The 16,777-nt window shown below is 37.8% G+C and overlaps 2 protein-coding genes across 2 annotated transcripts in view; one reads left to right on the top strand and one right to left on the bottom strand.

Annotated features, from left to right (window-relative positions):
- The window catches only part of net1 (neuroepithelial cell transforming 1), a 117,505-nt gene extending 116,272 nt beyond the window's left edge, over positions 1-1,233 (bottom strand). The window contains exon 1 of the mRNA XM_073066505.1: positions 1,084-1,233. Within this exon, the coding sequence (XP_072922606.1) occupies positions 1,084-1,190 (107 nt within the window). The 5' untranslated portion in view covers positions 1,191-1,233. The remainder of the gene's footprint in view (positions 1-1,083) is intronic.
- A 134-nt stretch (positions 1,234-1,367) lies between these two features.
- Positions 1,368-16,777, top strand: part of usp6nl (USP6 N-terminal like) — a 234,856-nt gene continuing 219,446 nt past the window's right edge. The window contains exon 1 of the mRNA XM_073066490.1: positions 1,368-1,383. The gene's annotated coding sequence lies outside the window, so the exon portion shown is untranslated. The remainder of the gene's footprint in view (positions 1,384-16,777) is intronic.

Genomic DNA, 16,777 nt, shown 5'->3' on the forward strand with positions numbered 1-16,777 from the left:
TTGATTCCATACAGATACAATAGAGAAATTTAAGAGACTCACGAGCCTCTTAATAAATTGACAAAAGAAAAATTGAGCTCTGTGGGAGGGAAGGGTTAGATTGACCTTGGAGTAGGTTAGCAGGTTAGTAAGTTTGGCACAGCATTATTGGCAGAAGGGCTTGCACTGTACTGTACAAGTTCCAGTTTGATGAGTATGGGGGATTATTGAGCTAGTTCACTGCAAATGCAATGCAGTGTAACGAATACGTGAAAGGACCTCCAAATATTCTCAGCAGGATGAAGATAGCTTTAATGTCATCCTCTGACAGAGGGGTTCAGCAGGAAATAGAGGACCCAAATACGATGGCAACTGGGGAGAGAACAGGGTAAGCAATTCACCGACAACCACAACTTGAATGAGTTTTTCCAGTGTTGTAGAAACCATCTGTCACCCAATACCACACAGCTGAAAGCATTCCAATGAAATCGGCAAGACCCTGGTAAATTCGGATCATTTCCAACATTTGGGAACCAGCTTTTATGGAGGCAGACATCAACATGCCAGCACTGCCTTTGGTCTCCGGCCCACAATTACTCTAAGTGGAGAAGCATTCAGGATAGGATGGAGTCCCTGGAAACACGCGAGGCCTCAAATAGACAGAGGAAATGAATGCATCACTTCACAAACTACACAGCAGTTCCCATCTGATATCTCCTGCCTGTGGTCCCAAAGAATCCACCTTAGGACCCACAAAACCAGAATAAAGCTATTTAATCCTCAATCCTGACTAAATGGCAAAGATAAACCGCACAAAGTTATCATTTAAATGGGTTTAAATGGGCAACACTTCGCCAAGAGGTGATGTTATTGGTGGAGTGAAGGAGAGTCAGGCGAAGGGGAGATGAACATAGCGGGGAGGAAGAGGGCAAACAAGAAAAGCAGTGGGGGATCCATAGTGGTAGGTGGGATGGAGGAAGTGATGGGTGGGGGGGGGGGGGGGAGAGTGAGGCGCTGTCTGGGGAGGGGGAATGCGGATTAGGGGCGGAGTACGATGCAGCCACCCGCCCAGCCCTTCTTAAAGTTTCCGCTCCCGCGACTCACCGGCGGAGGCTGTCGTCTGCCGTCTCCGGCGTGCTGGAGGGAGCCGAGGAGTTCCTCTTCAGCTGCGACCTCCTGTTCTCCCGTGCCCCCAGATCGGCCTGGCTCATCGCGGCGGAGAAATGGTGCGAGCCGGCGGCGATCCCCTAGACCGGAAGGTCGGGCTGCGCCTTCCAACCGCCCCTCCGTTTGAAACTGGCGCCGGCCAGACGCACCAATCAACGCGCGGCCGGTTGCTAGGAGACGCTCGCCTGCTCCTCCACCGAGACGAACCGAAAGTAAGCGCCCGAGACGTTCCGCAAAGTAAACAGTTTTCATTGCATTATCGGGGCTCGTTTATAAGCGTGCGGCGGAAATGAACAGTTTTGCTGCAATACAGACTTTATGCTCTGTGTTTTCCTCTCATGATCCTGAAGATTTGCTGCTTGTTCATTCGACCACTTCACCGTCCTCCGTGACAAAAAGCATCACGATAGAATTGACGGACATGTGTGAGAAAGAATACGCTTGCGGTTAAGTTTGTTCCGTTGGAGCCAGCGTGGATTTAAGTTTGCTGAAATTGGAGAAGATTCAAAGGCGCTTCGCGAAAATGATTCCAGGATTGAAAGGCTAGTCTTATGAAGAGCGTTTGATGGCTCTGGGTCTGTATTCACTGGAATTCAGAAGAATGAGGGGTGACTTCATTGAAACCTATCAATGCCTTGATCGAGTGGATATGGAGAGGATATTTCCTTTGGTAGGAGAGTCTAAGATTGGAGGACACAGTCTCAGAATAGAGGGGTGTCCTTTTACAACGGAGATTAGGAGGAATTCTTTCAGCCAGAGAGTAATGAATTTGTGGAATTGTTTGCAGCTGTGGAGGCCAAGTCTGTATGTATATTTATGGCAGAAGTTGATAAATTCTTGATTGGTCAGAACATGAAGGGATACGGGGAGAAGGCAGCAGATTGGAGCTAAGAGGAAAAATGGATCGGCCGCGGTGAAATGATGGAGCAGACTCGATAGGCCAAGTGGCCAAATTCTGCTTCTATGTCTTATGGTTGTACTGTCAACAAGCGTATCAATAATTACACACTTTAAAATGAAACATTTAGCGTATTGTTTGTTGCTCCAGATTTCAGCATCTGTAGTCTCACGTGTCTCCACTTTTTAGAGAGATTTGGGCCAATTGCGGCTAGCTTGGATAGACATTTTGCTTGGCATTGATGAATTGGGCTGAAGAGTCTGTTTCCTTGTTGTATAACTCTCTGGCTGTAGTTGCAGGGGTACAGGGAAATAAGGGGTCTAATGGGATTTGTTTGCTTGGAGCCAGCAAGGATTTGAAGGCTGGATGACCTCTTGTACCACTATAAGATAGCAGGAATGAAGCTCTGCACTGTTGGTGGTAATGTCTTTCAGATGACTACATATCTAAGGCCTCTTTAAAACAAAAATACAAGAGATTGTGCAGATACCAGAAAACTTGAGCAACACATACAAAATGCTAGTCTTGGCCCAAAATGCTGACTATTTATTCATTTCTATAAATGCTGCCTGACCTGCTGAATTCTTCCAGCATTTCGTGTGTGTTACTCAAGATTTCCATCATTTGCAGAATCTCTTATGTTAACAATGATCAGGATTATTTTTCATTTCATGTTCCAGCATTGTAACAACCATTCTAATACAGTACTGCACTAATTTTACAATATCACTTATAGTCTGAAATCTATGCTTTAATCAGCCACCTTTCGGCTATACAGACAGGCCTCCAAATGTCATTGCAATTTTGTTTTGTGTCTTTTGATCGATCTAAAATCTATATTTTTCATTATCAATTCTCTGATCCTATCCACATCAATACACAGGTGGTCTGTGGTATAGGGTCGGAGTGAGGGGTGGGATTTGTGACCCCTAGAGAATGAGCCATGTTGTGTTTTTCCATGACATGAGAAGCTGTATTATCTACACTGTCTTAAGAAATCTCACCTGGTACCTCAACACCACCTCTTTTGTCAAGAAAGCGCAGCAAAGTCTCCATTTCCTGAGGACACTTCATGAGGCCAGTGAACCCCTTCACCCCCCCTCCCCCCAATTCTAACCAATTTTTACAGGAGCACCATCGAAAGTGTCCTGACCAGCTGCCCACCTGCATCACTGGTGATATTTCATCTGTAAGTTGGGAAATATATAAAAAATTGCCACACCATCGCAGTGTTGTAGCGATTGGTACCAGATGCACATAAAACTGACAAGAAAGAACTGTTAGTAAAAGTGAAGAAAGAACACAAAGCATCAAACAGTACTGCACAGTTAGGGGCTCTTTAGCCCATGATGTTGTGCTGACCTATATGAACCTTCTCTGTGATCAATCTAAATTCTCTCTGCTGCATAGCTTTCCATTTTTTCTACAACTGTGTGCCTATCCAAGGGTCTCTTAAATGTCACTAATGTATCAGCCTCAACCACCATCGCCAGCAGTGTATTCCATATACCCACCACTCTGTTTAAAAAAAAATAAAACTTCTGTCTGACATCTCCCTAAACTTTCCTTCTCTTGGCTTAAAATGACGTATTAGCCATTTCTGTCCTGGGTAAAAGGCACTGGCTGAACACTCTTTCTGTCTCTTATAATTATATATACCTCTGTCAAGTCACTTCTCATCCTCCGCTCCAAAGAAAAATGCCCCAGCTCACTCAACCTTTTCTCCTAAGGCATGGTCTTTAATCCAGGCAGCATCTTGGTAAATCTCTTCTGCATCCTCTGTTAAGTTTCCACATCCTTCGATAATGAGGCAACCAGAATTCAATACAATACTCCCAAATGTTGTCAAACGAGTTTTATAGAGCTGCAATGTTATCTCGTAACTCTTGAACTCAATCTCCGACTAATGGAAGCCAACATACTATATGCCTTCTTAACTAACCGCCTATCAATTTGAATGGCAACTAAGGAAACTATGCACTTGGACCACTAGATCCCTCTGTTTCTGCACACTGCTAAGAATTCTGCTATTAACAATCTTCAAGTCCGACCTTCTAAAGTATAACTTTACTCTTCTTTGAATTGAACTTTTATCTGCCACATTTAGCCCAGGTCTGCATGCTGACTTTATCCTACAACAAACTTCTACACTATCCACAACACCAGTAACCTTCGTGTCATCCCAATCTCTTCATCCAAGCCATTTTTCTTTTCTTTTTCAATATTTTTATCAATTACTTGCATAGACAAACACAAAATACATTATGATATTATGGAAACAGAAACAAGGTTGAAATACCCCATATCTATGTATAGTAAGTTGACCATAATATTGAAAAGGTATATTTTATTCTAATCTAAAGCAAAATCAAAACTCCATAACAAACAAAAAAGAAAAAGAGAAAGAAAAACAGCTGTTTGGTTAAAAGAAAAGAAAAAAAAATCTTGGACATATAGTCGTAAATTCAAATATATAGTAGCTATCATCATTGCTGAACAAGTCTTTATTGTCACCAAACAATTGATACTAGAGTGTACAATCATCACAGCCTTATTTGATTCTGCGCTAAGATTGTGAAAGTATTCCAAAAAGGTCCTTATAATGTGAAAAAATCTTGTCTAGGTATAGAAATAGAACACCTAATCTTCTCTAGATTTAAACATGACATGACATAACATCAATCAACCAATGGGCATGAGTAGGCGGAATGGCATCTTTCCATTTAAACAACAAAACTCTTTTGGCTAAAAGAGAAATAAAAGCTAAAATATGCAAATCATTCAGCTTAAGAGTAAAATAATTTCCTCCGACAATGCCAAATAAGGCAGTCAGAGGGTTGGGTTTAAAGCTCCGAGAAAGATTGAAATACTTCTTTCCAAAATGTATCAAGCTGAGGGCAGGATCAAAACATATGAATTAGAGAGGCCTCTTTCACATTACACCTATTACAGTATGGAGAAAAATCTGAGTAAAAACGAGAGAACTTATCTTTGGTCATATAGGCTCTATGAACCACTTTAAATTGTAAAAGAGAGTTGATGCATACATAATGAAGAGGTGTGAACAAGTTTAAAAATTTCATTCCAAGTATCCTCATCAATTGAAATCTGTAGTTCTTGTTCCCAGAGATTTTTAATTTTGTCTAACTGAATGTTTCTCATTGCCAACAATATACTATAATAATTAGAAATAGATCCATTATGAAAAGGTTTCAGAGTAAAAATTATATCAATTAAATTCTTATCTGGACACTTAGGAAATGTATGAAATTGAGAATGCAAAAAGTCTCTAATTTGTAAATATCTAAAAAAGTGAGCTTTATGAAGATTATATTTAATAGATAGTTGAGCAAATGAGGAAAGACTATCTCCAACAAAATGATCCTGAAAACATTTAATACCTAGTCTATTCCACTCTTTAAAAACTACATCTGTCAGAGAAGGTTTAAAAAATAATTAGAAAAACTGGGACTAGAGAGTGAAAAACCAAAAATCCCAAAGACTTTTCTAAATTGTAACCAAATCTCAAAAAAAGTTTAACTACATAATTATCAGTTAAATTACTTAAGGATAGAGGAATTGAAGAACCAAGTATAGAAATAATAGAAAATTTATTCACAGAATTAACTTCCGAAGAAACCTAAACCAGACAGTCATCACGATTAATATAATAAAACCAAAACGTAAGGTAGCGTATCTTGACTGCCCAGTAGTAAAACCTAAAACTGGGTAGGGCTAATCGCCCATTTCTTTAGTTTTCTGAAGATGAACTTTGTTTAATCAGGGGTTTTATTTTTCCATAAATAAGAAGATGTAATCGAGTCTAAAGAGTCAAATAAGGGTTTAGGAATAAAAACAGGTAGGGCTTGAAATAAATATAAACATTTAGGCAAAATATTCATTTTAATAGAATTGATACATCCAATTAGCGATAAAGAAAGGGGAGACCAGTTTGATAGTACCTTCTTAAGAGTAATAAAGTTTTCTTTAAAAAGAAATGTATAATTCCTAGTAATTGTTATACCCAAATAAGTAAAATGATTTCTTAAAATTTTAAAAGGAAGGTCGAAGTTGACTGATACAAATTATTCAAAGGAAGAAGTTCACTCTTATGAAGATTAAGTTTGTATCTTGAAAACTGGCTAAATTCAGAAAGTAAAGAAAGTACTGAGGGTAGAAAGGACTCCACATTAGAGATGTAGAGCAAAAGGTCATCAGCATAAAGCGACGCTAATGAGTGATACCCCTCCTTAAAATACCCGAGATGTCAACAGGTTCACGAAACGTGCTGGCTAAAGGCTCTAAATCCAAATCAAAAAGCATAGGATTCAAAGGACATCCTTGTCTGGTACCAGATTGGAGATTAAATGGTTTAGAACTCTGAGAGTAAGTAAGAACCTGTGCAGTGGGAGATAAATAAAGTAATTTAATCCATTGAATAAAATTGGAATCAAAGTTAAATTTTTCTAATATTTTAAATAAATAATTCCATTCAACTTGATCAAAAGCTTTCTCAGCATCTCAAGAAATCACACATTCCGAAGTTTCTTTAGAGGGAGAATAAATAACATTCAGTAAACGACGAATGTTAAAATGCGAGTAATGATTTTTAATAAATCCAGTCTGGTCATCAGAGATAATAGAAGGCAGAATGTTCTCCATCCTATGAGGCAAAAGTTTAGATTAAATGTTAGCGTCAACATTAAGTAAAGAAATAGGTCTGTATGAAGAGCAATCAGTTGGATCGTTATTCTTTTTGAGAATAAGTTAAATAGAGGCATCATAAAAGGATTGTGGCAACCTGCCCAATTTAAAACAGTCAGAAAGGACAGAAAGTAAGTGAGGAATAAGCAAAGGAGCAAAAACCTTATAGAACCTCCAGAAAATCTGTCAGGACTGGGAGCCTTCCCTGAACTCAGAGAATGGACAACCCGGGTAATTTCCTCAGAAGAAAAAGGTTGATCTAACCATTTTTGATTAACCTCAAAGTGAGGGAATATTTAAATGATCTAGAAAATTATTCATAGCAAAAATGGCTTTAGGAGAATCGGAGCTATACAGTTCAGAGTAAAATTCTCTAAAAGTATCATTTATTTCTAATTGATCAGAAGTTATATCACCATTCACTTTGGAGATTTCCTTAATTTGACTTATAATTATTAAAGTTTTAAGTTGATTAGCCAAAGTTTGCCCATTTTATCATCATGAACATAAAATTGACTTTTAACTTTTAAAAGTTGAGTTTCAACAGGGTAAGTTAAGAACAGATCATATTTAGTTTTAACCTCAACACGTATTTTATATAAGACAGGATCCAGATCAGAAGCAACACACACAAAATGCTGGTGGAACACAGCAGGCCAGGCAGCATCTATAAGAAGAAGCACTGTCGACGTTTCGGGCCGAGACCCTTCGTCAGGACTCAAGCATTTCCAGCATCTGCAGATTTCCTCGTGTTTGCCAGATCAGAAGCATATTTTTGATCTAAATGTTTCAGCTGATTGGCTAAATCAGTTCTCTCCTTATTAGCTTTTTTCTTAATACTTGCTGTATAGGAAATAATTTGGCCTGTAATATAAGCCTTGAAAGCATCCCAAATAATAAAGGAGGAAGTGCCATCTAGTGTATTCTCTTCAAAGAAAAAAGTAATTTGACTCTCTGAAATTTTTTTTAATGCCTTATCCGATAGTAAGATTGGATTAAAATGCCAAAATCTGTATGATTGAGAAACACCCGGAAGATTAACAGATAAAAAGATGGGGGCATGATCTGAAACAGCAATTTCTTTATATTCACAGCATCGAACAGAGGGTATCAAATGACTATCGACAAAAAAAAATTAATCCTGGAATAGGTATGATGAACATAAGAAAAAAAGGAATACTTGCTACTTGTTGGGTGTAAAAAAAAAGCCAAACATCAATAATGTCACATTTCATTAGAAAAGATTGGATATAGGAGGCAGATCTACTAATATTCAGTCGTTTCGAAGATGAACGGTCTAAAACAGGGTCAAGACAGCAATTAAAATCACCTCCCAAGATTAAAGAGTACAAATTTAAGTCTGGTAAAAAAGGAAAAAACCATTAGTTTGTTATCTAATTACCCTGAGACTATAACAAACCGCCCTTTGGGGTCAGACAATACAGTGGGCCCTCCTTATCTGCGAGTTCTGCATGCGCAAATTCAACCAACTGCGAATCGAGAAAACCTGGAAGTGTTCTTTCAGCACTTGTTGTTTGAGCATGTACTGACTTTTTTTCTTGTCATTATTCCCTAAACAATGCAGTATAACAACTATTTACATAGCATTTACATTGTATTAGGTATTATAAGTAAAGTGGAGATGATTTAAAGTATACGGGAGGATGTGCATAGGTTATCGTGGATCGGGATCGAAAAAAAACAGAAGTTCTCATACTAAGAAAGTTGGAACAGCTACATCCAGTATTATTTAGCGTCACTTAGTCAAACATTTGTCTTAGAAAATAGTATATATTTTACCTTTCTATACATATAAAACACTTAAGAAACATATGTATTTCAATAATCAAACCACTGCGTTGCTTAGTAATAATTGTAGCTTTCATCAGGGCAGGGCCTTTCTCACTTTATCCTTTAAAATTGTTCCAATCATTGATGGACTGTAGCCTAACGATTTTCCAATGACCGATGGCGTTTCACCTCTTTTCGATCGCTTTATTATTTCCAGTTTATTTTCAATCATGATCGTGATTATTTTCGTGAACAGAAACACTGCGGATTCAGAGCTCCGCCAGGTCCTAAAGTCCACCGCACTAAAACAGGTTAAATAAGGGACTTGAGCATCTGTGTTTTTTGGTATCCACGAAGGGTCCTGGATAAGGAGGGCCGAGTGTACATCATGTTGAATAAAGGCAACTGAATTGTCAATCAAAATTGAAGTACCTCTGGCCTTGGCTTGAAAGGAAAAATGAAAAGCTAGACCATTCCAACGTTTGAACAAATGTTCACAGTCAAATCTGTGAACATGTGTTTCTTGTTAAAAAAAATTGAGGCATTCAATTTCTTAATATAGGTAAAAATCTTATTGCGTTTCATAGGGTGGTTTAAACCTTTCACATTTAAACTAAGAAAATTAATATTGTGTACCATTTAAATATGTTTAAAACAGAGGTTAAACATATATAAACCAAAAATCCAAATCTTAAAATTCAAAATACTTAACCAAGCAGTAGATGAGGCGGGGATAACCAAACAGCTGATAAAAAGGAAAAAGAAAGAAATCAGCCCACTCCCAAAAAAATTCACCCAAGTGAGGGCGAAAGCTAATCTACTGATAAATCCCACCCCTAACATCCTACTGGCAGAGCTTCAAGAGAAGAAAAGATTCATACAAAATAAATTCCAACTTAGATTAAATAACTTTCAAAAGAACTAAAAAACAATTCAAAATACAGTATAGTGTTTGCAAAAAATAATTACAAAGAAAACTTACTGAAGTTAGGTCTATTAATTTTCTGAACAGGAAGAAATAAAAAAACGAGAAGAAAAAGAAGGATTATTTATGAAAATATATCGAAAAAAGAATTATTCAAAGAAAGAAGTAATAAATAAACTACAAAAATGCAACGAATTGATCAGTCAAACTGAGGGAACAAGGTTATATGAAGCAGAAATAAACAGTTAAACTTCTGGAGTTGATAGACTATTATTCAAAAGAGCTAAAGAAGAATTCAAAACATCATGTTGAAAAAAAATTAACTCAGCAAGGAATATACGATAAGAACTGAAACTAATTATAAGAGTATACGAGAATAGAAGAGAGAATTGTTCAAAAGAAAGACGTACTAAACCATTAGACTGCAAACTTCCAACAACAAAGTATCAATCAAGCTCAGGAAGCATAGTTTATATGATACAGTATTAAACAATTAATCTTCTGGACTTGATTCAGTCTGAAGAAAATCCTGCACTTCCTCAACTGAAAGAAACCACTTAGGAGCCCATTTTTCAAAATGATCCTGAGGCAGGCAGGGTAATTTAGTGAAGGTTTATAGCCTTTGTTATATAACTCAGCCATGACTTTTTTTTATACTTAAAACGTTCATTTAATACCTCGGGTGAATAATCTTTGACCAGCTTTATTTTATAATCTTCAAAGTTAATCATATCTAACTGATGAGATTGGCGAATTATAGTAACCTTTGTTTGGAAGTAATGAAAAGCAATTATCACAGGTCAAGGTTTTTGTTGAGAAGAGGATTTAAACACTGGGGCTCAGTGTGCGTCGTCTATTCTAGGTGGAGTATCCAAAACATCAGAAAACAAACGAGCCAACAGCTTTGCAAAAAATTCTGAAGGTCAATTGCCTTTGATCAACTCAGGAAGACCCAAAGTTCATATATTGTTTCTTCTTGATCTATTCTCCAAGGCAACAATCTTTTGTCTTAAAGATTCAACGATTTTTGATTGTTTATCTCTGAACTTTTCCAACTCATCCGTCTTAGTATCGAGTCTTGTTAAAGCATCTTCATGTTCTTGAATCTGAGTAGTATGTTCCTGTAAAGTTTTTTGAATAGTCTGCAACAGAATCTCCATTTGTTTAAGCTTTTAAACTTTTAAACACACATCCGAAAGTTGTTCAGATGTTTCGCTCTGAGCTTTCCGAATTAGCACCGCAATAGCTTCCATAGTCACACAAGGATCCTCTTTTTTAGAAGTTTTAGCAGAAGACATCATAATACTCCAAAAGTAAGTTTTCAAAGCAGATTGGATTCAGTAATTTAAAAAGAAGAGTCGTTCGAGAAACACGTCTACTCCATGCAATGCCAGTAGGAGGAGTCCAAGCCATTTAAAAAAATCACAATGTGCAAGGGTCCCAGAACAAATCCATGTGGAACACCATTAGTCACTGACCTCCAGGCAAAATATACTCCATCTACTGCCAGCTGCTGCCTTCTGTGGGCTAGCCAATTTGGAATCCACACTGACATGTTTCCATGATCCCATGCTGATGCATGATTGACTTTCTGGATGAGTCTTCCATGGGGAACTTTATCCAACACCTTACTAAAGTCCATGTACGCAATCTACCTAGAACCATAGAAGACTACGGCACAGAAAACAGGCCATTCGGCCCTTCTAATCTGTGCTGAAAATTTATTCCGCTAGTCCTATTGACCTGCACCCAGTCCATAACCCTCCAGACCTCTCCCATCCATCTATCCAATTTACTCTTAAAACTTAAGCCCACATTTACCACGTCAGATGGCAGCTCGTTCCACACTCCCACTACCCTCCGAGTGAAGAAGTTCCCCCTAATGTTCCCCCTAAGCCTTTCCCCTTTCACCCTAAGGCCATGTCCTCTCGTACTTATCTCTCCTAATCTAAGTGGAAAGAGCCTACTCGCTTTTACTCTGTGTATATCTCTCATAATTTTGTAAACCTTAATCAAATTTCCCCTCACTCTTCTACACTCCAAGGAATAAAGTCCTAACCTGTTCAATCTTTCCCTGTAACTCAACTCCTGAAGATCCGGCAACATCCTAGTAAATCTTCTCTGCACTCGTTCAATCTTACTGATATCCTTCCTATAGTTAGGTGACCAGAACTGTACACAATACTCCAAATTTGGCCTCACCAATATCTTATACAACCTCACCATAACATCCCAACTCTTATACTCAATACTTTGATTTATGAATGCCAGGATGCCAAAAGCCTTCTTTACAACCCTGTCTACTTGTGACACCACTTGCAGGGAATTATGTATCTGAACTCCCAGATCCCTTTGTTCCTGCACACTCCTCAGTGCCTTACCATTTACTGTGTATGTCCTACCTTGATTTGTCCTTCCAAAATGCAACAATTTGTTTTGTTCTTCCCCTTCACAAGGTCATAACTGACTATCCTTAATAAGACTGCTTCTACAACTATTTGTTCCTAAGAATCCTCTCTATTTGTTTGCCCACCACTACTGTAAAACTCACTGGTCGATAATTTCCCAGAATTATCCCAATTACCATTCTTAAACAAAGGTACAATATTTGCCATCCTCAAATCCTTTGAAAAAGGATTTTAGTTTTGTTATTTGTGGGATCAAGCATGTATACATACCTTAGACTTTTTAAAATTAATGAATATTACAGTTGCTTGTTCATATATAGGAATGTATAAATTGGAGAGCTTGCACATTTTAATAATAAAATATAATTTTCTTTATTTATGGATATTGACTCCAATTTTAGCTAGTAGGGATGATGTTTAGTCTTTATATTTAGCCGCAAGGGTGAGTATTGTCAGAAAGGTGTATGGCAATTAAGTGCCCTCTTCATGAAGAGGCATTAATACATAAAGTAAATCAAGCCTAATGTTAGACATAAAACATAAACTTGTGCTGGTGCATACCACCCATTGCCTGTCCCAAATTAATTTTAAATTTTATTTATTTTAGAGATACATTGTGGAACTGGCCCTTCTAACTCTTTGGGCCATGTTACCCAGAAAGCCTGACAACCCTGATATAACCATGGCATAATCACGGGACAGCTTACAATGAATGATGCTGGCTAAGTGATTATATGGATCATTTCAGAACACAAGTCTGGCATTCCAAGCTGGTCATCATTTCCTTCCCTGAAGGGATAGTTTAAAAATCAGGCATATCACTGATTGAAAGTTAATGGCATATGTCATGAAATTTGTTTTGCAGCAGCAGTGTAGTGCAAAACTTATAAATTATATCTTTTTAATTACGGATTTTATGACAATCCAGCAGTATGCTTTTCGTTGCTAAAACTAACTTTATTCCAATTTGTTTCCTTAACAAATTTGAATTTTTAAGTTGTCATTACAGATATGAAATGTCTGCAATGTGATAGTTCGGGTCTTTGGCTACTATTTCAGAGACCTTATCATGATGTTATTGTGCACTCTTCAAGTCGCTTGATTTTTGACCAAGAAATGAGTAGGTCGACAGGCAGGGATAGCCTTCGAGGAACTCTCAGGGAACTGGAAGTTGATCCTTAAGTCCAAGCCAGATGAAGGTTCCTGACCTGAATTGTTGACTGTCCATTTTCCTCCATGGATACTTCCTAACCTCCTGAGTTCCTGAGTTCCTCCAACTTTTTGATGGTAGCAGCAACAATGCACAGATGTTTTTTTTAGTGTGTTCCTGACACACAGTTCTGTTGATTTATCTTTGGGTCACAACTGACAAGATGAGAAACAATGCCAGTCAAAAACTGAAAGCTACAGGAGCATTCTGTTACATGTCTATGAACTTGTCTATTCTCCCTTTTCATCATTCACTTTCTGTCCTGTTGCTCCTACTGCTTCTTTTGTCGCTTCTGGCACTCTCAGTCTTCCACTGAAGCATTAATCCTTTCACTGCTTCTGCTTCACTGCTTCCAGTTCGCATAAAGAATTCACACACATTTTAAAATTATTACTCTTTCCACAAAAGCCAAGAATGTAAGAAAATGTAAATAGAATGATAGAATTCTGGTAAAATTACTAAACTGGTATCCAGAGGCTCTGGATATGTGAGTTTTTAAAAAAAAACCCTACAGCACCTCCAAGCATAAATAATTTTGAAATAAAATTAAAATTTATTATCACTTATGGTAGCCATGAAGTTAACAGATTATCAGTACTAATGCTGGATGCCTGATTTGATGACAGAAATATCAAATCAGTTCGTCTGTCTTGATTGACCTGCAGTATCTACAGATTTCCAGCATCAGTATTGTTCTGCAACATGTTGTTCAAGGAACAGTATGTGACTATGTGCTGTGTGTAAACTATATGTACTGTGCTTTGCATCTTGACCCCAGAGGAATGATGTTTCAGCTGTATGCATATGTATAGTTGAATGACAATAAACTTGAACTGAACTGAAGGAATATGCTATCTTGCCCAGTAAAGTCGTTGACTTTAACTGGCATTTGAAAAAGGCTCAGTAAGTTCTCACTTCCTGTGCAATATGGTCTGTGAAATAGATGCAGGTCTCGTCAGCAAAAATAGTGTTTTCTGAATAAATTGAAACAAGGGATGAGGCAATTTGGCTCTTTAACTCTGAGATAATGGCTTATCGCTAGCTGAATTCTAAATATTCACATTAGCTTCATATTCCCTTATTCTTTGGTTGATGAACACCTATAATTCTCAGATTTAAAATTAGGAAGTTCCATTTGCAGACTGGGTCTATACAATACAATATTAAGGAAAATGGGGAGTTGATCTTAGTTAAGCACAATTCTGTGGGAGCTGAACAAGCTATGTGACATGAAGATGATTTTCCTGGTGCTAGAATGCAGAAAGAGAGGGAATTCTCAGCTTAGGATAAAGGGACACCCATTTAGGAGTGAATTAAAAGGTTCAAAGATTCATTTTATTATCAAAGTATGTACGCAGAATACAACTTCGAGATTTGTCTTTGCCAGATAGCCACAAAATACAGAAAACCCATGGAAGTTGTTGAAAGAAAAGATATCACCCCCCCCACTTCACAAGTTTCGACCCTCTCCTTAACCACAAATCCTTAACCCATCCCTCACACAAGGACCAACATATCGCCCATCTGGAAAATGGTGGCTAACGTATCAAACCCCCAACATTCTCTCTCGCTCACAAAAAACTAATAGATTGGCTACACAGAAAAACATCAAACCCTGAATCCCCAACCCCTCCCTTGCCCAAAAAGTAACATATCACCCACCCACCAATTGGATGAAAACACAGAAAAACTGAATGAGACCCTATCTACAGTCCACCCAATAGTCACATATGTCTCAAAATAAAATAAATGAAGTTAAGAAATAATTTAAAAACAAGATAAATTTTTGAAACACATGTAAAGTAAGGGGTTGGGGGATCAGGAGGGGAAATTAAATTGAACCACTGATCGGCCTTGAGGGATATATACCGTTATCCTTTCATTTAACCTTAATATAATAAGAGTAATTTTGAATAAAAAACAAATAGATGCTCTGAGAAAGAATAGGATTATTATTTATGTTTACCATAGTTCCTCTGGAGGTCACTGCAAGCCTTTCATGTTTCTAACAGAATAAAATTCTTGTTTTAAAATACTCTCAGTCCAGTGAAGCTACTGTCTTTTGTTAATTACTTCCTTATTTTACACTGTTCACATAATGAGTAGAAATCCTCAAATAGTATGGCAAATTCCTCATTGGTTTGGCTCACCTCATGTAGTCTTGGGAATAACATTCAGCATGTTCTCTGATTTTGACTTTGTCAGCTGGCACTACCTGGAAGCCTTTGCTGAACTGATAATAAATTGTTAGTAACAGCAAGCTGTTAATCCAAAATTACTGTATCCTTGATTTCATTGAATTAACAATACAAGTAAGCCTTTTTTCATGTTTATAAGCTATTATACTTGTCAATCATGTACTTACCATGGTAAACAAGAGTTCATTCTATCTCGAGGCTCGGAGCTATATGATGCTCAGAGAGTTCCTGCTCTATACTTTTTAACTAGCCCTTGATAACAGCAAAAGGGTTGGAAATCTTTCAATAATAGTTATCTATTTTTGCTACATTTGTCATTTATTTCCATGCTAATAATGGTCAATCTAATGTAGATTAGGAAAAGGTTATCATCTTAATCATAATCTGATCTTTTATCACTGACTTGTATGATGCGCAATTTGTTTTGTGGCAGCAGTACAGTGCAAATACATAGAATTACTATAAATTAAAAAATAAATCATACAAAAAGGAGTAACAAAGTAGTGTTCTTGGGTTTGTGGACTGGACAGAAATCTGATGTCAGAGGGGATGAAGCTGTTTCTGAATTGTTAACTGTGGGTCTTCAGGCTCCTGTACCTCCTCTGAGAGAAAAGAGGGCATATCCTGGATGGTGAGGGTCATTAGCGATGGATGTTGCCTCCTTGAGGCACTGCCTCTTGAACCTATCTTTAATATATTTGTACATAGTTATCCAGTTCCCTCTTTAAGGTCACAATTGAATTTGAGTTCACCAAATGTCATATAAAGCTGTTTTTGCTCACATCATTATAATGTTGTTCCTTTTTTGTATTATACCTGTGACTTCCAGTCCTTGACCCCATTATCATAGGGGACATTCTCCCACAATCACTCTGTCCAGACCCTGCATCATTTAATTTAGTTCTGTTCAAATCTCCACTCAACCTTTTCTTCAACGTAAATGTGATAAGCTATGTATACCTGTCTGGACATGCCCCTCTGCTGACTGATCCTGTGGCTCCTCCCATAGACCCCTGTATAAAGGCGATTGGAGGCACTGCTCCTCCCTCAGTCTTCAAGATGTCGTGGTCCCTTTTTCTGCTAATAAAAGCCTATCGTTCACCTCCCGTCTCCGAGAGTTATTGATGGTGCATCAGTAAACAGCCCCAGGCTCTCTATCCTTGTAATTACTCACCTGAGCAACCATTTTTGTAAATCTTCTGTTAATTACAAATCTTGCATACATGTTCACATCCTTTTAAAATATGGTGACCAGAATTGAACACATCACTCCAGCTAAGGCCCCACAAGTGTTTTATAAACTTTTCTACCCCTGCCAAACCAGTTTAACACTCACCAAGAGGACTTGGAAACTCTCTAACTGGGAAATTGGTAACAATCCTGTGGAAATTCAACTTGAAAGGCTTATGAAAGTCCTATTTTCCCCCCAAAAGGTTCCAATTCCTTGGGAATCTAAAGTTCTCCTGTCTCCCACCATTTCTCCAGTGACTCATTCAA

The sequence above is a fragment of the Hemitrygon akajei genome, chromosome 14, assembly GCF_048418815.1.
Source record: "Hemitrygon akajei chromosome 14, sHemAka1.3, whole genome shotgun sequence".
Lineage (NCBI taxonomy): Eukaryota > Metazoa > Chordata > Chondrichthyes > Myliobatiformes > Dasyatidae > Hemitrygon > Hemitrygon akajei.